This window comes from Furipterus horrens, unplaced genomic scaffold (genome assembly GCF_987537825.1).
Source record: "Furipterus horrens unplaced genomic scaffold, mFurHor1.1.pri manual_scaffold_2, whole genome shotgun sequence".
Classification (NCBI taxonomy): domain Eukaryota; kingdom Metazoa; phylum Chordata; class Mammalia; order Chiroptera; family Furipteridae; genus Furipterus; species Furipterus horrens.
The window spans coordinates 159,228,966-159,254,673 of record NW_028327172.1 but is presented as its reverse complement, the minus strand read 5'-3'; the positions used below and the strand labels follow the sequence as shown (position 1 = coordinate 159,254,673).

Sequence of the window (25,708 nt, the reverse complement as noted above, 5' to 3'; positions counted from 1 at the left end):
TTGCTGGATTGTATGAAAAAAATGTATTTAGTTTTGTAAGGAACTTCCAAACTATCTTCCAAAGTGGCTGTACCATTTACATTCTCACCAGCAATGAATAGGAGATCCTATTGCTCCACATGCTTGCTAGTATTTGGTGTTATCAATATTTTAGATTTTAGTCATTCTGTCAGAATTTTTTATAATTTAAAAAAGCTGTTTTTAACTTTTAAAATACAGTAGACCCCGACTTGGGAGGTGGGGGGGCACACACACTGGTTCAGTGGAAACTCTCTCCAGCAGAGGTTTCGGGACCATGGAGGAGAAGAAATGAGTTGACCTGGACACTGATTTCTGTCTGGGAGGAAGAGAGGTGGCAGTTCTCTCTGGAGGAGAAAAGCCCCGGACTTTCTTTTCCTGTGCCTTTTATTGAGAAAGGTATGTATGGGCATGTACATTCAGGATACATAAATCACCAATCAGCTTCAAGTGCTCGGATTACTATCAACAACTACTGATTATGGATAACAATGCAAGGAACACAGTGAACATTCTAGATCAGGGTTCAGTGAACATTCTGGAGTCAGATGACTACCAGGTGCAGGACTTCATATGTTTTTAAGGCTTTGTTCTCGGACATTCTTATTTATATTAAGCAACTGATAGGAAAAACAGAGCAAGCTTTAAAGCAGAGTACACATTCTTTAAGTCCAATTCCCACGGGAACCCTCGGAGTAGTTATTGGGTCATGCCTGCCTTCTAGCCTTCCTGGTTTTCTGGTCAAGACTTACAGGCCTCTTTCAAGGCCTGGCTAGTGGCAAAGCTACAGTTCCCGATACCACACAAAGTGGTCCCCCACACCTGACAATCAAATAGTTTTTAAATTTTTGGTTTTGTGTGAGGTGAAATCCTATTCCACCAAACGTGACATTCCAACTTAGCATTCTTTCCTTATAAATGAGTTTGCCCTCTGAGAAACTTCCTTCCCAACTTCCCAGAACTAAGGTTTCCTGTCTGAGATAAGACTAATAATAATAGACTTAATTTTAAAGCATCAAAGACTATTGTTGCTGAGAACCTTCACATACCAGAGATTTTGCAAATTATGTAAATCTAGGAGCTGGTTGAATATGCTAATCTGGTGATGAGGAAAGAACTCTAAGCTAAAGATGCCTGTTTTTTTAAAGTCATTAGCATTATGGAAGATGCTTGAAATATTGAACTGCATGTCAATACTCATAATGAATATGTAAAATGAGATTGGTAGAAGGCCAAGGTTGCAACCTAGAAACATGGACTTTTAAGTAATAGAAGACGAAACTAAGAAGATACAACCAAGAGGTAGTAACCATCATTTAGGTACTTAAAACTTAGATGACTTTTCATTACATCTCATACAGATGCTGCAGTAATGGTAAAATTTTAACTCTCCACTGACTAGGTATTAATTCAATAGAAATCATTTTTTTTGGAAAAATGAATACTTAAATTAGTCATAATATGGCCATATATGTAATTTTGAAAAACATATGCAAAACCAAAATTTAGGACCCCAGGAACTTGTCCTATTAAAAACAGGATTGGTTAGCACTCACAGACCAGACTGAGTGCTCTGGGTAATGTTCTCCTGTGACTGTGTCAGAAATCAAATTAGAAGGAAAGTCTGTTGAAACACTGCCTTCTTTATTGTAGTGGCAGTGGTTCTTAGGCTTAGAACAACCCCAACAAAGGGAGTGATTGCTACCATTCAGATGAGCGAACATTTATTGACTTTATTCAGGTTATCTTTATAGATGAAGATTATAAACAGCCCCAGACTTCAAAAAAGCTAAGGATTTAATAGGCACAGGAAGGAAATCTGTTCTGAAATATTCAGAGTGAGTGCCATGGGAGAATCACAAATAGTACATAAAGTGGTGGAATTAAGTACGATGGAATCTTTGATGATGAGGTAATATTTGAACTGGGTTTTGAAGGCTAGGAAGGATTTAGACAGTTGTAAAATAGAAAGGGAATTCCAAATGGAGACAAAGGACGTTGAGAACCTACGGCATGTTTGGGCACTCGCAAGTCGCCAGAAGAACAGGGAGTGCATAGTGCAGAATAGGTTACACAGGTAGGACTATGCTGGATCATGAGAGTCCTTAAAAGTTATAATAAATAATACTAGAGGCAGTCACTGGAATGTTAATGAAGAATTACAAGAGCCCTGTTAGGGCCAGAGACCCCATGTTGCCTGCCCCATAACCTGCCACCTGAGTCAGGCCTTGCAAAACAGGCTATGGCCGGTGGTCACTGTGTTCTCAGGAGCTGTGGCCGGCAGTCACACAGGACCTGAGCCACCACCTGTGCTGAAACAAAGAGGGTCTGTGTCGCTGGCCATGCACCCAATCACAAGTTTCCCCATTAACAAAGATGACTAAGGCATAGCTGGTGTCCTGCTGAGAGCTAATTACAGCCCCATTGCCCTTTTCCCTCTCCCTTAATCATTTTCCAGAAACAAGGACCATAAGTCTCCTCACAGCTCTTCCTAATCAGAGGACATTGTTCTTTCGCAAACACCTGTCCCCTGGACTCTAGAGCTGACACATCTCCCTGAGGATTTTCTCCATGCCCTTAAAGATCCCTCTACTCCAGTGGTTCTCAATCTTCCAATTGCCGCGACCCTTTAATACAGTTCCTCATGTTGTGGTGACCCCCAACCATAAAATTATTTTCATTGCTACTTCATAACTGTAATTTTGCTACTGTTATGAATCGTAATATAAATATCTGATAGGCAGGATGTATTTTCATTGTTACAAATTGAACATAATTAAAGCATAGTGATTAATCACAAATACAATATGTAATTATATATGTGTTTTCCGATGGTCTTAGGCGACCCCTGTGAAAGGGTCGTTTGACCCCCAAAGGGGTCGCGACCCACAGGTTGAGAACCTCTGCTCTACTCCATCCTTTGGTGCTGCAGTCTGCTCGGACTCAGCCACCTGTTTGAACATCCCTCAATAAAGGCTTTGAACTGGTCCACCCACCTCCTCCCTTCTTCCATGCACAAACTTAACAAGCCAAGGTGATCTTCACAAAGAACCCTTTCAGCATATGTAGGTTGGGGGGAATAAGAAGAGTGTTTCAACAAGAACCTTAATTTTAGGAAGATTGGTTTTTAACTTTTTTTTCTTGATTGATAGTGGGCATGGAAACCAGAATTGAACAACATCCTTAGAAGCCTATGTAAAACTGACAAGTAAAACTATCCAAAACTCCCACAGGTATGTCTGTGGAGCACAGTTCTCAAGTCTAGAAAAATAATTTCATCATCACAGAGAACTTTTGTTTTCAATCCTAATGAACTGTATGTTTTGGTAGATTTTGGTCTTTCAAGACAGTTAAAACTCTGACTCCAAAAAACCTCCGCTGCCTTGCGGCATACCTCTTCAGGGGAAAGGCTAAGGGAGTAAACCCCGACAGAAAATCTGGAGCCGGAGTCCCTAAGGCGGTTTGACGTTGTAGTCAACACCGGCAACTCCTGCGGCGCACCTGAAGCCAAGCTGTATTGACTCTGTCTTTCCCTTGGACCCTTCAGCTGCGAAGAGAGGGGGGGTCTGCTGCTTGGGCAACAGCAGACCCTCCATATCACCCTGCCCAGGCTCTGTAGCTTCAGCTTCACTGGAGAGGACACTCCAGCGTCATCACAAGATGTCGATTCAACACGGGAGGAGACAGATACCATGTCACTCCCGAGTCGGACTGCACAGCCATTCTCGGCGGTGCAGATAGACTCTTAAGAAGCTACACCATCGTCTCTCGAGACGGACGGCTGCCGACGACGACGAATACTTAATTTTTCACATTTCTTTTATTAACAAAGACATAATTTCCAATTCACTCAAGCATTTGAGGTGTCAAGTATTTACAAAGCTCAGTTAATATAATTCTAGCCAAAAGAAGAGAAATACCAGAATTTGGCCTGTGGCACATATTTTCAGGTGTTTTGAAATATTGAAAATAACCTATGTCCCATCTATCCTAACCTAAGAAGTATTACCCTTTCCCATACTTCTGTGGATCCAAGTTGACACTTAAGTAGAACACCCGCTCGCTATGCTTCTGAGATTTGTGGAATTGTGAAGAATAACTGACATATACCTAGCTGCCAAGAACTACTTTTTCCTTCATATTTAAGTTTCTTTTTTTATTGCAAAGAGCAATACAAGCCTGTTACAGAAAAACCAGAAGATACATATACCAGCAGAAAGAACATTTCAAAAAAATCTTCCAAATCTTTTTCTATGCAGATATACATGCAGCCTTATTTAAACAAAGACTCATTCTGTATTGCTTTTATTACTGTTTTCAGTGTCAGTAAAGAAATTCCTGCAACCTTGTTTTCAATAACTGCATCATATTTCATTTGAAATTTTATAACACTCAACAAAGTAATCCCTTATGATTGGATGTTTGAGTTTCCAACTTTCTGAAATTACAAATAGCTTTGCCTTGACTTGACTATCTAGTAACTAAATCTTTATGCACATCTTTAATTATTTTCTGGGGTTACAGTCCCAGAAGAGAAATTGTTGGGCATGCATACCTGAATGACTTTTGAAAGGTAGTTGTTGTAGTGAATGTTCTCACCCAGGAGTTTGCATTCTAATTGGGAGTAAAGATGCATACAGGTGTGGGGGAAAACACTTTAGTATTAGAAAGTAGCAATGCTAGGTGAAAAATGATTAGACCTATAGGAATCTGAGGAAAGAAATAACTTTTAATAGGAAGCATAGGTACCTGTCATAGGAGCTGAGGAATTAAGGATGCATCTTGAAGCAGGGGAGAACCCAGAGGGAGGGAGGAAGTGCCATGCTCACAGAGAGGCACAGTGGGAACACACAGATGTCTCTGATCTCCTGAGTAAGAGCCATGTGAGGAGTGAGTGCCTAGGAGGGGACAAGGAGGAAGGCTGACCCTGGTGCCTTAACTCCAGGTGTTCTTCCTTTTTTAGTTTCTCATGAATGTAACAGACTGCCTTCTTATTCTGGGTAACTAGGTAACTAAAAGTACCTGAAAAAATTAAATGTTGTAACCAGGAAATCAAACTTACTGGAAAAACAGTTTAATTTCTGAGAGAATTTTTAGGTTTAGGTTAATAGATTTTAGAAAGTAAGAAAGTTACGTGTATTTTATTTAAAACTCAATTATTAATAATATATTAAGAATTTAAAATAGAAATCATTAAATTTTTTCCCCTTAATTACTAGAAATGAGTAAATTGGCTCAAATGTTTACTTTGACTATGGTGAAACTTCTATACACAATTTTCACTAAAATTTCAAAGTCATTGAGGTAGAATTTTCCAGTTATTGGTTTAGATTACATATTACATTATAATATTTTTCTTTGAGTTTTCTTATATGATTAGGTCTTTATTTATTTATTTATTTATTTTAACTGACACAAGGAAACTGTTAAGGGCAGTGTGTTTGCCTTTATTTTTCATTTATTCAACTGATTTTTGTGATTTCTTACTTGATCCGAGCCACATGCTGGGATACAAAGGTGAACAAACACATTCCTTCCCCTCTAGGAAGTTGTGGTCTGGTGGAAGAACTAGAAAAGTAAATGAGAAATAGAAAAGTAAGCAAATAAAATTCACTGTGAAAAGAGTGTGTACCATAGGGCTACAGAGACCATCTCGTATTTATACAAACATGCAGAAGAGGGATTTTTTAATTATAAAAGGTAGTGTCAACGTAAGAAAGTCCAAATATGGAAGAATTTTTGAGTTTATCTGAGCCAAACTGATGACAATTGCTGGGAAACTAAACCTCAACAGGCTGAGAGAATGCTCCAGATAATGGTGGTTTTGCACCTTATTTTATACATTACAATCAAAAGAGGAGGCATGAGAGGGGTTGCAGGAAATCCACTGGTGATAGAATAGGGAGAGGGAGAAAGCAAAGTAGGGGGAACTTTGGGATTGGATAAAAAGGTAAAATGACAGACACATACTTCTTCTACATGGGTGGGTACAGGATAGTTAACAGTCAACAATTAACTCAATAGCAATAACTGATTAGGTCTTTAAATGACACACTGGGAGTCATTACTTAAATCTCTTTATTATTTGGATTATTGAAAGATTAATAGCTCTGAATTCTTTTGCTTTGGTGGTTTTGTTTTTACAGCAATAGTGGGTCTTTGGGTCTCTGAGCCATGCTTTTGCTTTTTAAGTTGAGTTTTATCAACCAATGTGTTGTGCTCTCTTGATGCTGAGCCATTAATTTGGTCCTTTTGACACTTACCTCATACATTTGAAGAACAGGGAGAGAGTTCAGCACTGTGAGTCAGACAGAAGTACTGATATAAAAATAAGAGGCAGAGCTCAGGTTCACATTCGTGGTCCCATTTTGTAGGCCACTATGGGGTTGTCATTTCATAATGTGAGCTCCTTACCGCCTTTACAATACACTTTTTTTTTACTATTGTGTTTGTTTTATTTATTTTTTAATAGATTTTTTAAATTGTATTTTTTCCATTGCCATTTATCCCCTTTATACCCTCATCCATCTCCATTCAGCCTCCTCTTCCCCACAGTCACCACACTATTGTCCATGTCCATGAGTTCTTTTTCTTTTTGGCTCAATCCCTCCACCCCTAATCCCCACCTCAGAATTCTATGAGTCTCTCTCTGTTTTGCTTGTTAGATTTGTTTGTTTATTAGATTCCACATATGAGTGGAATCATATGGTATTTGTCTTTCTCTCACTGGCTTATTTCACTTAGCATAATGCTCTCCAGGTCCATCGCAGCAGTCACAAAGGGTAAGATTTTCTCCTTTTTTATGTCTGAGTAGTATTTGTATAAATGTCCCATAGTTGTTTTATCCACTCATCTCCTGATGGACTCTTGGGCTGCTTTCAAATCTTGGCTATTGTAAATAATGCTGCAGTGGACATGCTTATGTTCTTTCGGGTTAATGTGTCAAGTTTCTTCAGATACATTTCCAGAAGTGGAATCGCTGGGTCCTAAGGCAGTTCCATTTTTAATTTTTTGAGATAACTCCATACTGCTTTCCATAGTTGATGCACCAGTCTGCAGTCCTACCCACAGTGCAGAAGGGTTTGTTCCCCTTTCTCCACATCCTCGCCAGCACTTGTTTGTTGATTTATTGATGACAGCCATTCTGACAGGTGTGAGATAGTATCTCATTATGCTTTTAATTTCCATTTCTCTGATGATTAGTGACAGTGAACAGCTTTTCATGTGTCTGTTGGCCATCTGTATGTCCCTTTTGCAGAAGTGACTAGGGTCTTTTCCCATTTTTTAATTTTAATTTTTTTACTTTTTGGTGTTGAGTTTTATAAATTCTTTATCAATTTTGGTTATTGATCCTTTATGAGATATATCAGTGAATATGTTCTCCCAATCAGAGAGTTGTCTTTTTATTTTGTTGATGGATGCTTTGCTGTGCAAACACTTTTTAGTTTGATGTACTCCCATTTGTTTATTTTTTCCTTTGTTTTCCTTGACTGAGAAGATATATCAGAAAAAGTACTGCTGCAAGCAGTGTCCGGGATTTTATTGCCTCTGATTTCTTCTTGGATTTTTATGGTTTTGAATCTAACATTTAAGTCTTTAATTCATTTTGAATTTATTCTTGTGTGTGGCATAATAAGGTAGTCTAGTTTCATTTTCTGCACGGATCTGTCCAATATTCCTAACACCATTTTACTGCATAAACTACTTATAGTGCATTGTATGTGTTTGCTTCCTCTGTCAAATACTAATAGACTATAAAGATGTGGGTTTATTTGGGGGCTCTGGATTCTGTTCCACTGATCTATGTGTCTGTTTTTATGCCAGTACCAGGTTGTTCTGATTACTATGGCCTTATAGTTTGATATCAGGTAGCAGGATCCCTCCAACTTTGTTCTTTCTTGGGATTGCTGTTGCCATTCATGGCATTTTGTGGTTCCATATAAATTTTTGAAATATTTGGTCTAGTTTTGTGAAATATATCATTGGTATCTTATAAGAATTGCATGGGAATATAGATTTCTTTGGGTAGTATGGACATTTAATTATGTTAATTCTTCCTATCCATGAACACAGTATGTGCTTCCACTTACTTTTATCTTCAGTTTCTTTCTTCGGTCTCATAGTTTTCCGAGTACAGGTCTTTTACATCCTTGGTTATATTTATTCCTATTCTTTTTGAAGCAGTTGTTAATGGGATTGTTGTTGTTGTTGTTTTAAATTTCCCTTTCTGATAGTTTATTATTGGCATATAAAAATGCAGTTGATTTCTGGATATTAATTTTGTATCCTGTTACTTTACTGAATTCATTTATCAGTTTTAGTAATTTCTAGGTGGGATCTTTAGGTTCTCTATGTACAGTACCATGTCATCTGCAAAAAGAGACAGTTTTACTACTTCCTTTCCAATTTGGATATCTTATTTTTTTTAGTCTGATTGCTGTGGCTAGGGCTTCCAGTACTATGTTGAATAAGAGAGGTGAAAGAACATCCCTGTCTTGTTCCCAATCTTAAGGAGAACATTTGTAGTCTTTGCCCATTGAGTATGATGCTGACAGTGGTTTGTCATATATGGCCTTTATTATGTTTAGGTATGTTCCTTCTATTCCCACTTTGCTGAGAGTTTTTATCATAAATGGGTGCTGGATTGTTATCGAATGCTTTTTCTTCATCTGTTGATATGATCATATGGTTCTTTCCTTCATTTTGTTTCTGTGGTGTATCACATTTATTGATTTGTGAATGTTGTACCAACCTTGCATCCCTGGAATAAATCCCACTTGATCATGGTATATGATCTTTTTGATATATTTCTATTTTCAGTTTCCTAATGTTTTATTGAGGATTTTATCATTTATGTTCATCAGGGATATTGGCATATAATATTCTTTCTTTGTAGTGACTTTATCTGGTTTTGGAATTAGGATAATGCTGGCCTTTTAAAATGTGTTGGGTGCATAAATGTACTAAGGTTATATCTCTTTGTTGGATTGTACCCTTTATCGTTATGTAATGTTCTTCTTTATCTATTACTATAGCCTTTGTTTTTTTAAAGGTTTTTATTTATTTTTAGAGAGAGGGAAAGAGAAAGAAAGAAAGGTAGAGAAATATCGATCAGTTGCCTCTTGTACACCCCGAACTCGGGACCTGACCCACAACCCAGTCATGTGCCATGAGCAGGAATCAAACAGGCAGCTTTTCAGCTTGCAGGCTGGCACTCCACTGAGCCACAATAGCCAGGACTAGCTCTGGTTTTAAAGTTATTTTGTCAGATGTAAGTATTGCTGCCTCATCTTTTTTCCCTTTCCATTAGCGAGAAGTATCTTTTTCCATCCTTTACTTTTAGTCTGTGTGTATTTTCTGTTCTGGGGAGGATCTCTAGGAGATAGCACATATATGGGTCTCGTTTTCTTATCCATTCAGTTACCCAGTGTCTTTTGTTTGGAGTTTTTAAGACACTTATATTTAAAGTGTTTATTGATAGACATGTATGTGTTGCTGTTTTTTTTTTTTTTTAACTTTTTAAATTCTTCTTAAAGCAGGCCATTTAACATTAGTTGCTATAGTGTCTTGGTTGTAACAAACTCCTTTAGCTTTTTCTTGTTGGGATGTCTTTTTTCTCTGATTTTAAATAATAGCCTTGCTGGGTAAAGTAGCCTTTGTTATGGAGCCTTTCTTTTCATCACCTTGAATATTTCATGTGCATCCCTCTGGCCTGAAATGTTTCTGATGAAAAATATATGACATTCTTATGGGATCTCCCTTGTAGGTAACTTAACTGCTTTTCTGTTACGGCTTTTCAGATTCTATGCTGTCTTTAAGCTTTGCCATTTTAATTATGATGTGTCTTAGTGCGGCCTCTTTGGATCCATCTTGTTTAGGGCTCTCTGTACGTCCTGGATTAGTGTGTCTTTTTCCTTCAACAGGTTAGGAAGTTTTTAGTCATTATTTCTTCAAGTAGGTTCTCAATCCCTTGCTCACTCTTCTTCTGATATTCCCATGATAAAGATGTTGTTATGCTTCATGTTGTCCCAAAGGTCCCTTAAATTATCCTCATTTAAATAATTATTTTATCTTTTTGCTGTTCTGATTGGGTGTTTTTTCCTGCATTGTCTTTCAAATCACTGATGTGACCTTCTGTTTCATCTAACCTACTGTTCATTCCTCCCAGTGTTTTATTTACTTCAGATATTGCATTCTTTATTTCTGTCTGGTCTTTTTTTTATGGTTTCTATGTCTTTTTTCATGCTGTTGAGCATTCTTATAATCATTACCTTAAACGCTATATCTGATAAATTCTTGCTTCCATTTCATGTAGTTCTTCTACTGGGGAATTCTCTTGTTCTTTCATTTGGGGGCCTGTTTCTTTGTCTTCCCACCTGCACTGCCACTTTTTGTTTGTTTTTGTGTGTTAGGTAGATCTGCAAAACTGGTGCACACCTATGTCAGACGCTGCCTGTGACTGGCCCTTGGCAACCTGTTTGGAGCTATCAGCTTGTGGCTCTCTCTGCTGGGCCTGTTTACATGCTCACAGAACCAAGCTGTGCACCAAAGCTGACTTTTACCAGCACTGCCCCAGGGGAGGTTCATCTAAAGTCTCAAAGGTCCCAGATATCCGCATTCACCTGCAGGTTTTCTGTTATGCTTAAACAGTGAAAGTGCCTCCAGCTCTATTCCTCTGTAGCCTGGCTCAAGCTCCACAGGTTGGTACAAAGAGAGGGATTCCTGCGGGTGGGGCTGTTGCTTCCCCTCAGGCTGATGCAGTGTTGAAGGGAGAGCTCTGCCCATGAAAGATAGTTTCTGCATTATGGGGAATGGTTCAGCACAGGGATCCTGGCAGCTGACCCTTCAACTCTCTCCCCAGAGTCTGCTCATGCGGCTGTAGACCATTCTGCCCTCCCTCTCCCAGAGCACAGGGTACATGGCTGAAAATGAAATTTTGCGTGTTGGCCCTTTAAAAAGCTGTCTGCATCTTCAGCCATATATCCCTGAGGACAGAAACTCTGCTGCTTTTCACAGCAGGATGTTTGGGTTTCTTTCCCAGTTCTGGTGCTCTAGACTGGGTTTAGACTGAACACTTCTCGAGGGGAACATCCTGGCCACTGAAATATCCCTCTGGAACTTCAGCTGCCACCCATGGGAGCTGAGCCAGCCCTCTTGCACCTCTGTACTTCCTACCAGTCTTGATGTGGTGATGTGGCTTTTTTTCCAGTAAGTCCCTGGTTATACAGCTTCCCTTCAGCTAGTCTTCAGTTGGTTATTCAGGCTGATTTTTCTATAATTTAGTTATAATTCTCTGGTTTGGTCCTGGGAGAAGGTTAGTATAACTTCTGCCTATTCCTCTGCCATCTTGGCTCTCCTGTAATACACTTAATTTGTGAAGGAAGCTCTTTGGTTAGTTACGGCTGTTTTTTACCTGCATTTTTCTTTCTTTTAGCAAACCTATTATGTTTAGAATTTTCCACCATATATTTGCTAAACTGTACAAATGATGTGCTTGCATAAGGTACCTAGTAGAACTATTGATTGAAAGGTACAAGAGTTCCACCCCAACCCATGCAGCACTTGCAGGAAGTAATTCGAGAACCAAGAAACTAGAATTCACTATTACATACAGCTGGACTGTTAACCAATCACAAAGAAGTACCAGTGTTTATTAATTAGATGAAATTAGCTCCTGTGAACATCATTAGCTCCTGTGAACATCAACTAGATGGGGTCAGAATTCTTCTGCCTAAATCTACATGATATAAATAAACTAGGTGCTTTTGTAGTATCATACAATTTGGTTTCTCCCCACCAGCTTTGAGATATAATTGATATAGGACATGTAAGTGTAAGGTGTACCTGTTGATTTGATCCACATATATATTGTGATTACCACCCTAGTGTTATCTGATACCATCACATACCGTTTTTGGTGTGTTTGATGAGAATTTTAAAGATCTACTCTCTTAGCACCTTAAAAATATATCATATAGTATTGTTAACTATAATTATCATGCTGGGGCTTCCGATCAAGACGAAAGCATAGGTAGACATACTTCGCCTTCTCACGGAACCATAGAAAGAATTACAATCAGATCTCAAAAACAAATAACCACCAGAACCATCAGAAAATTGAGCTATATGGAAGTCTGACAACAAAGGATTTAAAGAAGCCGCATTCATCCAGATGGGCATGAGGGGCAGAGTCGCGGAGATGGTGGGGAGAGGTAGTGTGGTTCGGACAGTCAGCAGTGGTGGTGGAACAGATGGTCCCACATTCACACGTGGTAGATTAAAATTTGGTGGAATACCCTGGAAGTGACCACACAACCAAGGGTCCCAGCACCAGGAAGATAAACCTTCATTACATCTGGCTGTTAATACCATGGTGGTTGGGGCAGTGGAAGAAAATGCCTGATTTTCGCCACTTAAAGGGTCCACATGGTCTTAGAACATACATAAACTCCAGAGCAACAACTGGAAGGGTGCCAGTCGCCTATGGGAAGTGGGTGAAGTGACTGGCTATGGGGTGAGTGCTGGGCAAATGGCCAGAAGCCAGGCAGTGGCTTTGTCTCCTCTCCGAGCCCCTCGCCACAAACAGAGCCACAGAGTGGTAAAGAGGGTTGCCCAGCCCTGGCAATTGTGTAAGGCTCCACCCCACATAATTTACAGATAGGTGTCTTTGCTGCACAGGCTACACTGCTAAGACAGGGAGTAAAAGCAGCTTCTACCTAATACACAGAAACGAACAAAAGGAGGCTGCCAAATTAAGGAGGCAAAGAAATATGGCCCAGATGAAAGAACAGAGCAAAACCCCAGAAAAAGAATTAAACAAAATGGTTGGCCAACCTTTCAGATGCACTTCAAAATACTGGTGATAAGGATGCTCAGAGAACTCATAGAGTATGGCAAAAATAAAATAAAAATGAAGCTTACACAAAGTGAAATAAAGAAAAAAAAAAAATACAGGGATCAACAGTGAAGGGAAGGAAGCCAGGGGTTCAAATCAATGATGTGGAACAAAAGGAAGAAATAAACATTCAACCAGTATGGAAAGAAGAAACAAGAATGCAAAAAAAAAAAAAAAAAACGAGGAGAGGCTTAGTAACCTCTGGGATAACTTTAAACGTACCAACATCTGAATCATAGGGGTGCCAGAAGGAGAAGAGGAAGAGCAAGAAATTGAAAACTTAGTTGAAAAAACAATGAAGGAGAACTTTTCTAATTTGGCAAAAGAAAGAGACATACAAGTCCAGGAAGCACAGAGAGTCCCAAACAAGTTGGACCCAAGGAGGACCACACCAAGACACATCATAATTAAAATGCCAAAGTTTAAAGATAAAGAATCTTAAAAGCAGCAAAAGAAAAGGAGAGTTACCCACAAAGGAGTTCCCATAAAACTTTCAGCCGATTTCTCAAAAGAAACTTTGCAGGCAAGAAGGGACTGGCAAGAAGTATTCAAGGTGATGAAAAGCAAGGACCTGCAACCTAGATTACTCTATCCAGCAAAGCTATCATTTAGAATGGAAGAGGAGAAAAAGTGCTTTCCAGACAAGGTAAAGCTAAAGGAGTTTCATCATCACCAAGCCATTATTATATGAAATGTTAAAGGGACTTATTTAAGAGAAAGAAGATCAAAACTATGAACATTAAAATGACAACAAACTCATAACTATCAACAACTGAATCTAAAAATAAAAACAAAAAACTAAGCAAACAAGCAGAACAGGAACAGAATCATAGGTATGGGGATCATTTGGAGGATTATCAGCTGGAAGGGCGAAGGGAGAGAATGGGGGAAATGGTGCAGGGATTAAGAATCATAAATGCTAGGAACAAAATAGGAGTATGTTAAGGATAGCATAGGAAATGGAGAAGCCAAAGAATTTACATGCATGACCCATGATCATGATCTGAGGTGGGGGGCATTGCTGGAGGGAAGGAGGTACTGGACAGAGGGAGCAAAGGTAGAAAAATCGGAACAACTGTAACAGCATAATCAGTAAAATTAAAAAAAATAAAATATACTTTAAAAAGTTACCATGCTGTACAGTAGATATCCAGAGCTTATTTATCTCGCAAGTGAAAGTTTGTACCCTTTGACCAACATCTCCCTGTTTCCACCATTGCTTCCCACTCCAACTTTCAGCACCTGATAACCATCATCCTATTCTGTTTCTGAGTTCAGCTTTTTCTGATTCCACATGTAAATGATATTGTGCAATGTTTATCTTTCTCTGACTTACTTCACTTAGCATAATGCCCTCAAAGTCCATTCATTGCCACAGATTGGAGGATTTCCTACCTCATGGCTAAATAATATTCATGTGTGTGCATGCACACGCACGTGCATGCATGTGCATATGTGTATCACATCTTCATTATCTATTTATTGATGGACACTTAGGATGTTTTCATATCTTGACTTTCATAAATAATACCATAGTGAATGTGGAAGTGCTGAAAAGAATATGGATCTTTTCAAGATCCTGATTTCATTTCCTTTGGGTATATACCCTGAAGTAGGATTGCTGGATCATATGGTAGGTCAATTTTTTATTTTTTGAGGAACCTCCATACTGTTTTCAGTACTAGCTATGCCAATTTACATTTGTAACAATGGTACACAGACATTCCCTTTTTCCACATCTTTGTCAGCATTTATTCTTGTATTTTGATGATAGCCATCTAACAGGCACAGCATGATTAACGGTGTCAAGCATCTTTCCTCTTGTCCATTGATATGTCATCTTTAGAAAAATATCTATTGCATTCCTCTGCCCATTTTTAAATCAGATTGGGGAGGTTTTTGCTGTTGAGTTGTATAACTTTCTTAAATAGTTTGGATATTAGCCCTTATCAGATGTATGGTTTGCAAATGTTTTATTTCATTTTATAGGTTGCATATTCATTTTGTTGATTGTCTCTTTTGTTCGCAGAAGCTTTTTAATTTTTTGTAGTCTCACTTATTTTTTGCTTTTGTCACTTGTGCTTTTGGTATCAGGTCTTAAGTTCAGGTCTGATTTAAGGTCTTAGTTTTAAGTCTTTAATCCATTTCAAGTTCATTGCTGTGAGTGGTGTAAGACAGGAGTTCAGTTTTAATCTTTTGCGTATGCTTATCTAATTTTACTAATGCCATTCATTGAGTCGATTGTCTTTTTCCCCATTGAATGTTCTTGGCTTTCTTGTCAAATATTTGTTGACTGTTATGCCAGAATTTATTTCCATGCTCTCAGTTCTTTTCTGTTGATCTGTTTTTATACCAGCATCATACTGTTTTTATTACTGTAACTATAACGTAGTTTGAAGTCCTGATGTGTGATGCCTTCAGCTTTGTTCTTCTTTCTCAGGATCACTTTGGTTATTTGGGGTCTTTTATGGCTCCGTACAAATTTTAGGATTTTTAAAAAATATTTATTTGAAATGCCAGTGGAATCCATAAATGGCTTTGGGTAAGTATGGCCATTTTAACAATATTAATTCTTCTGATCCATTACCACAGGGTATCTTATTTGTGTCTTCAGTTTCTTTCATCAAAGTATTGTAGTTTTCAGATACAGACCTTTCATCTCCTTGGTTAAATTAATTCCTAAGGATTTTATTGTTTTTGATGCTTTGTGAATGGATAATTTTCTTTATTTCTTTTTTAGATAATTCACTATTAGAGACACTACTAATTTATCTATATTGCAATTTTCTTGAATTTATGTATTCTAACAGATTTTGGTGGAGTCTTCAGAGTGTTTTGTATATAAGATCATATAATCAGCAAACAGTGACAGTTTTACCTCTTCCTTTCTGATATGAATATCCTTTATTTCTTTTTCTTGTATAATTCTCTGACTGGAACATCCAGTACTATGTTCAATGGGAGTATCTTGTTTTGCTCCTGATCATACAGGAAAAGCTTTCAACCTTTTACCAAGGAATATGATATTAATTGTGGACTTGTCATATAGGACTTTTACTATGTTGCAGCAAGTCCCCTCTATATCAAATTTATTGATTTTTCTCATAAATGGGTTTTATGCATCTTTTGAGATGATCTTGTGATTTTTAACTTTTATTTGATTAATGCGGTGCATCAAGTTTATTGATTTGGTTATGTTGAAACATTCTTGCATTCCAGGGATAAATCCCACTTGGTCATGGTGTATGGTCCTTTTAATGTGCTATTGAATTTAGTTTGCTGGTATTTTGTTGAGAATTTTTTACATTTATATTCAACAGGGATATTGGCCTATAGTTTTTTTATAGTCTCCTTGTATGGTTGTGGTATTAGGATAATGCTGGCCTTGTAAGATGAGTTGGGCTACATTCGCTCCTCTTCTGGTTTTTGGACAAATTTGACAAGAATTACTCTCTAAATGTTTGGTAGAATTCACCAGTGAAGCCTTCTCTGGTTCTGAATTTTTGTTTGTTGGGAAATTGTGATTAGTGATTAGTGGCCTTATTTTTTATGGGTCTCTTCAGACTTTGTTCGTTGTTAAGTTTCTAGAAATGTATCCATTTCTTCTAGGTTATAATAGTTGTTGGTATAGTTCATAGTACAATCCTTTGTATTTCTGTGTAATCAGTTGTAAAGTTTCCTCTCTCATTTCTGAATTTATCTGAGTATTCTCTCTTTTAAGTCTAGCTAAAAATTAGTCAACTCTGTTTATCTTCAGAGAAACTAGTTTTGTTGATCTTTTCTATTGTTTTTCTGGTCCATATTTTATTTATTTCTACTCTGATCTTTGTCATTTCCTTCCTGCTGGTAATATTAGGCTTAGTTGTTTTCTTGTTTTTGTTTTTTCTTCTTGTTCCTTGAAGTGTAAAGTGAGGTTTATTTGGAATATTTTTCTTACTGTAGGCATTTATCACTATAAATGGCCCTCTTAGAACTGCTCTTGTTGCATTGCATATGTCTTCATATATTGTGTTTTCTTTATCGTTTGTTTCAAGATTTTAAAAAATTTCCCTTTTGAGTCTATCTTGAACACAGCAGTTGTTCAGGACTTTGTTGTTTAATTGCCACATATTTGAATTGCCCAGTAATTTCCTGCTACTAATTTCTAGTTTCATACCATTATGGAAAGAAAAGATACTTGGTATGATTTCAATCTTCTTCAGTTTGCTAACACTTATTTGTGACATATCATATACTCTATCCTAAAGAATATTCCATGTGCGCTTGAGAATAATGAATATTTATTCTGCTGCTGTTGATTGGAATGTTCTGCATATGTCTATTAGGTCCATACTTCTTTTTCCCTCTGGTGCAAGAATTCTTAAGCTTATATGCCTTTTCTTAATCCTACAACACACCAGGCCAAGTCTTGACCAGTTCCCTTTTGCTTTCCCAAGGGTATCACTAAAGCTGAAATTTGTGGTCTCTTCTTAGCCCACAGGTTTAGGTTGGCTGTCTGCACATGCTCACCAATCATCTACCAAGGCTTACTTCATTGCAGCTCTCAGAACCCCACACAGGAAAGTGGTCACAGGGGTGTGGGAGGGGGTATAGGCGAGGCATCCAAAGCACTGGGGGTGCCCATGGGCTAGCTGGAGGGATCCACGGGGGAGGCATCATCAGTGGTTCGTGGGTAGGCTTGTTGAATTCTGTGAGGCAGTTAGTAGGGTCCGTATCTTTTTAATTCCCTCAGAAAGTTTTATCTGTTGCTCTCCTGGACTCTTCCTTACACCCCTCCGTCATGCAGCTCTGAGTAAGGTGAGAGAGAAATAGACCTCTCTGGCAGCTGTATTTCCGTATAGCTGGAGAAGCCAGGCACCACTCACATGCTCTCACTTTTCTCCATAGGAAAATCACAGGCCCAGAAAACCTCTCTTGGCTCTCAGCTGTGCTGCCTTGGGGGAGGGGTGATGTGAGTAAAGTCAACACTGCTCCTCTTACTCTCTCCTATGAATCCAAACTCATACTTTTTGCTCCAATTGTGTACTGGAATGTCACTGGAAACCAGAACTTCCACAAAGGCTCCCTTGTCTATGGGTGATTGAGACAGTGTTTTCCCATAGCCAAGAGGAACTAGAGCTAGTTCATGCGACATTGCAGGGCTCACAGTTGGGACCAAGGTTTATATGTTTATTATCCAACACACAATTATGTGAGACTCTTTCTGGGTCCCTGGGCATATAGTGCTGGATCCCACAGCTCCTACAAAGGCTGGGTGGGTGCCAGATTATTGTTGGGAGGGGAAGTGAACCAGGAATGTGTTATTCAAATGTGTGCTGATGTCACTCTCTAGTGCCATGCTACTTAAAAGAGGTCTTTTCTGAAGAGACCAGATTGTGACCATATTTTGCTCTCTGTTTACTAAATGTATCTAAATGCAGTACATTATCCACCACCACCCCCTTGCTTTTGGGTGAATTACCCATAGAATGTCTATGTTTTTATTATGGAAATTACCACTTATTTGCTGTGGGAAGTAGTATAAAACACCTTTCTAGAATTTGAACTGGTCCACAAAGCAGCAAAGCTGCTACTTGTGAAGATATTTGGGCTACATAAATTTCCCATCTTTCTTTTATTATCTGAACCAGCTATTTCCTGCAGGGAATATAATGTGAAGAAGCACATTAATAAAGCCCACTAATTAGGCTGATTCTGATTAGCTGCTTTGAGATGCACTTGAAGTACAGGCAGGACAAAAGTAATTATTATATGAAATAAGCCATGGCACTCTAGCCTAGTGGAAGAGGCGCAGACCTGGCCATACTCAAGCAGATTAAGACTCAGTACGTTTGAGATCCAAGATGGTTGCAGAGTAGCTGGAAGCTGCATCTACTTGCTCCCAGCCCCAGACTATCTTGCAGCTAAACCACAGAGCAATCAACTCGAAAACCCAGCTGAGTGAGTGAGAGTATGTGTGAGTCAGCATGTACGCAGACAAATGTGTGGACACGTGTGTGAATGGGCGAGAGCCCGCCCTCCTGCAGGGCACTTGGGAGCAGGCAGCCCAGGCTCTCCTGGCAGAGTGGCCGCCACCGCCATTGCCTAACCCAGCACTTCTGGCTGCGCGGATTTGGGGTGGGAGCTATTTTGAGGAATTTAAAGTATCCTCCTCAGTAAGAAAACCTCCAGGTGCCCCCACACCTGGACGCCCAGATGTGTCTCTCTGCCCTCCGCCCCCAGCAAGGCCATGCCCCCCACTACCACAAGGAGCCAGAGTCCGAGGCCTGCGGTACGTAAAAGTACTTAGGAACAGGACTGAGTCTGAGAGGGAGCTGTGGACCGGCCCAGGCACTGCCACCCGTGGAGAGAGGTGGCAGGGCGGTGCTGGCTGCAGAGACCACACCGGGAGACCCATGCGAGCACCCCGCCACTGCCCCATGTTCTAGCAGTACTGCTGGGTTCTTCCCAGTGCATCCTGGAGAGAGTCGGAGAGAGACTGTATAAAATTGTCAGAGGCATCGGCAGGCATTTTGGGGAGGTGGAACGTGCGGAGAACAACCCCTCCAGGGCTTCATGCTGCAGTGTAGGGGCCACATAGAAACTTTTAGAAGAGAAACTGAGAGAAAATTGAGATTCTGCAGGGACCCTGTGCTTGGGCATGCGAGCGCGGGCAGTGGCTCTACCAACAAAGAAATCAGAGGGGACTGTGGGACCCGACCCAGCACAGCTGGAGAGCAGGGGACTCCGCATAGTGGAGAGTTTGGGCCCAAGTCTCCTGCAAAAGCAGCAGGCCAGGAGCTGAATGCCTGAGTTTCCCTGCAACCAGGCAGGTCCCCTCTCGGGCAGGCATACCCATCCCCCACTGTGGGCTTACAGGCTCTGCAGATCAGTGAGACCAGGCTCAGGAGCCCACAGGGAATAGGAGGAAAGGCTCTGAGAGGGCCCTTTCGGAACTTCTACCAGATACTATGAACTACACTGTTCCTTGGCCTGGAACCCACTGAAACCAGCAGAGTAGAGAGATTAGAAATAGGTGCAACAAGGGGTTACCTTAGAGCTGCCATCTGTGCCAAGCAGGAAAGAGCTGCCTCTTTTACACAGACTGGCCCCCTCACAGGAAATGGACGGCTAATTCACCAGAAACCATACGTTATTGGAAATAATCTGGGACAGACCAAGACGTGTGGCAAGGGGGCAGGGAAACACTCCTACCATCTTCCCTACCATCTTCACAGCACCCCCAGGAGTGACCCAGGGAGTCCACCCTCCCAGTCGTACCAGGGGCCCCCGCTGGAGGCAGGTGGAGGTGGTACTTGCAGTGCTCTTTAGGCATTAAATGAACCATTCCTGGACCCGATGCTGATGGAAGGCCGGCAGGGCAGCACAGTGGAAACCAGTCAAGCCTAAAGGAGAGAAGGAGACAGCCATAGGCTGTGGATCGCTGGTAGTCTTGAACAGGCTGCCTAGGGCTAGACTAGGACATCATCTGACATTACCAGGGGCAGATCCAGAAAGAGAAAACAGTGCAAAACTCTGGATTTTGATAAGACGAATTCTACCATGGTCTTCATTATCTGCATTATTTTTTCGCCTGCATAGCTATTTCACATTCATTTCTCTTTTTTTAATAATTTGTTTGTTTGTTTATTTATTTATTTATTTATTTTTAGAGAGAGGGGAAAGGAGAAAGAGAGGGAGAGAAACATCGCTGTGTGGTTGCCTCTCACTCGCGCCCCCAACTGGGGACCTGACATGCAACCTAGTCATGTGCCCTGACTGGGAATTGAACCAGCGACACTTGGTTCACAGGCCGACGCTCAATCCACTAAGCCACACTAGCCAGGGTTTTACAGTCATTTCTTTTTCTACAATTATGTTCCTCTTATTTCACTAGTTTCTTTATTTTAGTTTATTGCAAATCTCATATTTTACTCCTCCCTTCTCCTACTCCATTTTGTCTTCTTGTTTTTGTTTTACATTTAATTTTTCACTCGCTACGACTTATTTCTACTGCACTCTTACTATTTCACCACCCTGTGGCCTCTCAAAACCATTTTTCTTGTCATTAGTCATCTCACACTCTTTCCCATCCTTAAAATACCAGTATTCTCTTTCCACCTTTATTAATCTTTGCTTGTTGGTTGTTGATATGGTGGTGGTGGTTGCATTTCTTCAATTTTATTTTTTTATCTTCATTATTTTTATATTTCAAATCTCAGATTTTACAATTCCCCTCTCCTCCATTTACCCTTTCTCCTGCCCTTTATTTTATTTTAAATTTCCCTATTTCCCTTTCTTAGCCTGGTTTTCATTCTTCATACTTATTTCTTCTCCCTCTGTCCTCTCAAAATCACGTTTCTTTCCTTTAGACATCTCATGAGCTTTTTTTCTTTCTTTTTTCCTGCTTATTTTCTTTCTACCTGTATTAATCTTTCTCATTTATCGCAGATATTGCTGTGGTGGATGTCTTTCTTCCATCTGGTTCCTATTTTTTCACCATTAAAAAAAATTTTTTAACCTCATATTTCCCTTTTCTTACTCCATTTTGCCTTCTTTCCTCCCTTTTTTATTTTTGACATAAAAATTATTTTCTTTCTTCCTTTGCCTTGTTCCTACTCTCTACTCTTTATTTCTCCTCCTGTACGCTCTCAAAACCATTTTTTCTTTCAGTTACTCATCTCATTTTCATTTTTCCTTTCTTACAATAGTCTTTTATTAACACATTGCGTACGTGTGGCGAGAATTCTCGTCGTTTCTAAAAGGCATTTAAATTCTCCAATACGCAACATGTTAACATGTGCTCATTTGTTCTTGATAGTGTGCTTGTGGGTGGAGGTTATTTTTGTAAGTGTGGGTTTTGTTTCCCGGGTTGGTTGGTTTTGTTCTAGCAGCACCGGTACAACAGCATACAAAGGTGGTGGGTGGTGTGACTCTCAGTCAGCCAGCCAGAGGGAAGAACCCACAAAAGATTGACCCAAACAATAACTAAAACCCAGTTACAACAAGAGAGCCCACACAAGTGGCATAAAGGACAGCCCAAAATATCCAGCTCAGGAGATCAAGGAGAATGCACCACAGAGTCCCACAGGTATCCTACCATAGAAGGCCACCTGACAAAGAAAGGGTGTCAAAAAAGATCAAGCTAATACACAGAATAGCAAGAAGAGTCACCTAAAATGGGGAGACACAGAAACAACCCCAATTGAAAGGAAGGGAGGAATCTTCAGAAAGAGTGCTAAGTGAAATTGAAGCAAGAAATCTATCAGACATAGAGTTCAACATTATGGTTATAAGGATGCTCAAGGAGCTCAGTGAGGATTACAAGGAACTCTTTGGAAGCTATAAGGAACTTACTGGGAACAGTATCAGCATGAAAAAGGACATAATAACTATGAATAAGAACCAGGAAGAAATGAAGAATACACCAGAAGGAATTAAAAGCAGGCTAGATGAAGCAGAGAATCAAATCAGCAAGTTGAGGGAGAAGGTAGAAAAAAACACCCAGGCAGTGCAACAAAATGAAAAATAGACTCAAAAAGAATGAAGAGGTTTTAAGTGAGCTGCAGGACATGAGTGGATCAAAAAACTGGTACATTTACGCAATGGAATACTGTGCAGCAGAAAGAAGAAATTCCTACCTTTCATGACAGCATGAATGGAACTGGATAATATTATGCTAAGTGAAATAAGCCAGGCTATGAAAGACAAATACCATATAATTTCACCTGAAAGAGGAACTTAATGAACAAAACAAACAAATGAGCAAAATGAACCAGAGGCATGGAAACAAGGGACAGACTGACAGCAACAGATGGGGGATGAAGGATAAGGGTGGAAGGAAAGGGAAGGGTATAGACAAGGAACATGTATGAATGACCCATGGACATGGACAACAGGGTTGGGACTAACTGGGAGCAGGGGGTGGGCTCGGTGGAGGAAGGCAGAGGGGGAAAAATTGGGATAACTGTAAGAATAACAATAAAATATTTTTTAAAAAGACTCAGTACTTTTTTATTAAGGCCTCTTTCCTTGATGACTGAATTCCCTTCATAGAGAACTCTTTTCATGTTCATCTTTCCAGGCACTACAGTAGTCCCTCTCTATATTGCGGTTCACTTATCACAGCCTCACTGTATCACAGGACTTTTAAAATATTGTATTTACCTGGTTGCTGTGGCTCAGTGGATTGAGCATCGGCCTGCGAGCCAAGTGTCGCTGGTTCGATTCCCAGTCAGGGCACATGACTAGGTTGCACGTCACGTCCCCAGTTGGGGGCGCGAGTGAGAGGCAACCATACAGTGATGTTTCTCTCCCTCTCTTTCTCCTTTCCCCTCTCTCTAAAAATAAACACACAAACAAACAAATTATTTTTTAAAATATTTATTTATCGCGGATTTTTTGCTATATCGTGGGATTTTGCGGTACTGTATACATATGTTGTTAAAGTTACGTAATTTTAAGAGTATAGAATATGTTTAAGAACTTAAGTAGTGTTTATAAAAGTGTGGGAAAGGTTAATAAGGGACTGGGAACGGTTTATAAGTGTGTGGGAAGGGTTTATAAAGCCTTAAAATATATATAAATACTAAAATAAATGTAAGGGTCCTACTTCGCGGATTTTCACCTATTGTAGGGGGGTCTAGAATGTAATACCTGCAATAAGTGAGGGAATACTGTATTTAAAAATGCAGTTATTTGTGGATAATCTCAGAGCGTTGGCTAGTTTGTCTTTCTTCAAATGGCAAAGAGTACGGCTGCAGACTCAGAGCATTGGGCACTTATGGGAAAATTTGTTTGATTTCTTAATTAATCTGTTCTCCAAATGTTGACTAATGTGAGTCAATTCAAATTACTTTCAATTGCCTGGCTTTGGGCTGAATTTAGTGTCACTCAGATCTGGGTGTGAATCCCATGTGTGTAATATGAGTCTAATCATTTAACCTTTCTAACCTCATTGTAGAATGAGGTTTATGCTTCCCACACCAAGGATTTTCATGAAGTTAAATGTAATCTGTGTAAAAAATGTAGCACAGTGCCAAACCCTTAGTAAGCCTTTAATAAATGGTTGCTACTGCTATTGCTAATAGATGGGATTTTTATTTTGTTTTAATTTTGTATCCAGTAATTGGGTCATCTTTGAACATGATGATAGTATCTTAAAATGCTTTGATATGTTTTGCTTTTTAAATGTTTACTGTATCAAGTGATTGCCTCTATCTTCATAAATTAGCAGAATATGACAGTAATGTTTATTCTTTCTTAGGACTGTGTTGGGGCCTTAGATACAGATTATAAATGGGAAAATTTGTTTGATTTCTTAATTAATCTGTAACTTAACATTTCATGTTATGTTATACCCATGATCTATACATCATAATTCAATGCAGCAGATAATAGAATTAGCACCTGATATCCTAGTATCTGTTAGCTTACAGACTGCCACCTACCTAAAGGATAACCTAACTTTTAATAGAGATAATTTGATGAGGCAGCACAAGCACAGATTGGAGCCCCTCTGAAGCCAGACTATGGACCTCTCAGTATCCTCAAATTGTGGATAATACATCTATAGTTTTCTAGAATTATTGTGAGGATTGGATGGGACAATGTATAGACTCCCCTGCACAGTGCCCAGTGCATGATGGTTCCTCTCTTCCTGTCCATTAATGGGAAGGTACTTAAGTATGACACAGATATCCTGAAGTTGTTATAGTTTCTTTCTCTTTTGAATAATAATGTCACTTTACCAACTATTTTTTACTTATAATTTTGTCCTATTTTAAGTGTTTGATTTCATAATAATGAACTTCATTATTTATTATAAAGTAAATCATTGGATTTGTTCTCACCAGTGATACTAAGAAGAAGCAGGGAATGAGGAAAAGGAACAACAGTGAAGTGGAAGACACAGGACTCACAAATCATAACAGAAAGAAGGTGAAGTGGGAGATCATAGAGCCGTTGGATACTGGCCTGTCTTTAGCAGAGGATGAAGAGCTGGTGTTGCGTCTGCTCAAAAGTCAAAGCTAAATACGTCCTGCTCTTGTCTTCTCCTTGAAACCTCTGGTCATGGTTATGTGGGCAAGAAGCTGAAAAAGCAGTAGGCTTTGGGAAACTTGGATAACATGAGTCCCGAATCCGGAGGACCCATCCTCCAGGCAGCAGTGAAAATCTTTCTAAGCTGCTTTCACAGGATATATTTGTGCCGTCCCAGTGCACACTCAGAGTGGGGGTGAATTATAAAATTTCCCGCTCCAATTTTTCAGCTTGTGCTCTCTTAGAGTTTTATCCATGGGTTCCTACATCTTGTCATTGGAAATACTTTCTTTGTTTTAATAGTAAATTCTGGAGACCTTGTTTCATTGTTAGGATATCCTTTCTTGCTTATGTTACAGAAGTGTCTATGTGCTATTAAGTAAAATAGCTCACAGTTTTGTTTATTTAAAGCCTTTAAAGAGATGGAATGTGATGGACCAGCCCTAAGAAAGATTGAGTATTTTTGAATTGAGATGATTAATAATAAACCTATTTCCTATAAAATTATTGTTTTCATTGTGTCCATTAATATGAAAGCACTCTCAAGGGAAGGTTCTTAAGATTAAACTGCTTGGCCGATTTCTGAAACAGTCAATTTTACATATTTTTAATTAGCTTTCTCAAAGATATTATTTAACTTAAACTTGGCAGATTTGCTCACTGTCCTTTATGAAATCTATAGCAGTCCTGAATCTAAAACTTTGTGATCTAAATCCTGATCACATGAGGTAGTTTGTAGGCCTCCTGCAAGTGCCCTCACAGCCATGAGACACCTCT

The 25,708-nt window shown here is 39.4% G+C and overlaps 1 protein-coding gene across 1 annotated transcript in view; it reads left to right on the top strand.

Moving 5' to 3' along the window:
• LOC150019815 (putative ATP-dependent RNA helicase DDX10) overlaps window positions 1–25,435 on the top strand; it is a 313,984-nt gene extending 288,549 nt beyond the window's left edge. Inside the window, exon 18 of the mRNA XM_090266690.1 lies at window positions 24,748–25,435. Within this exon, the coding sequence (XP_090122816.1) occupies window positions 24,748–24,925 (178 nt within the window). The 3' untranslated portion in view covers window positions 24,926–25,435. The remainder of the gene's footprint in view (window positions 1–24,747) is intronic.
• Window positions 25,436–25,708: the final 273 nt, after the last annotated feature.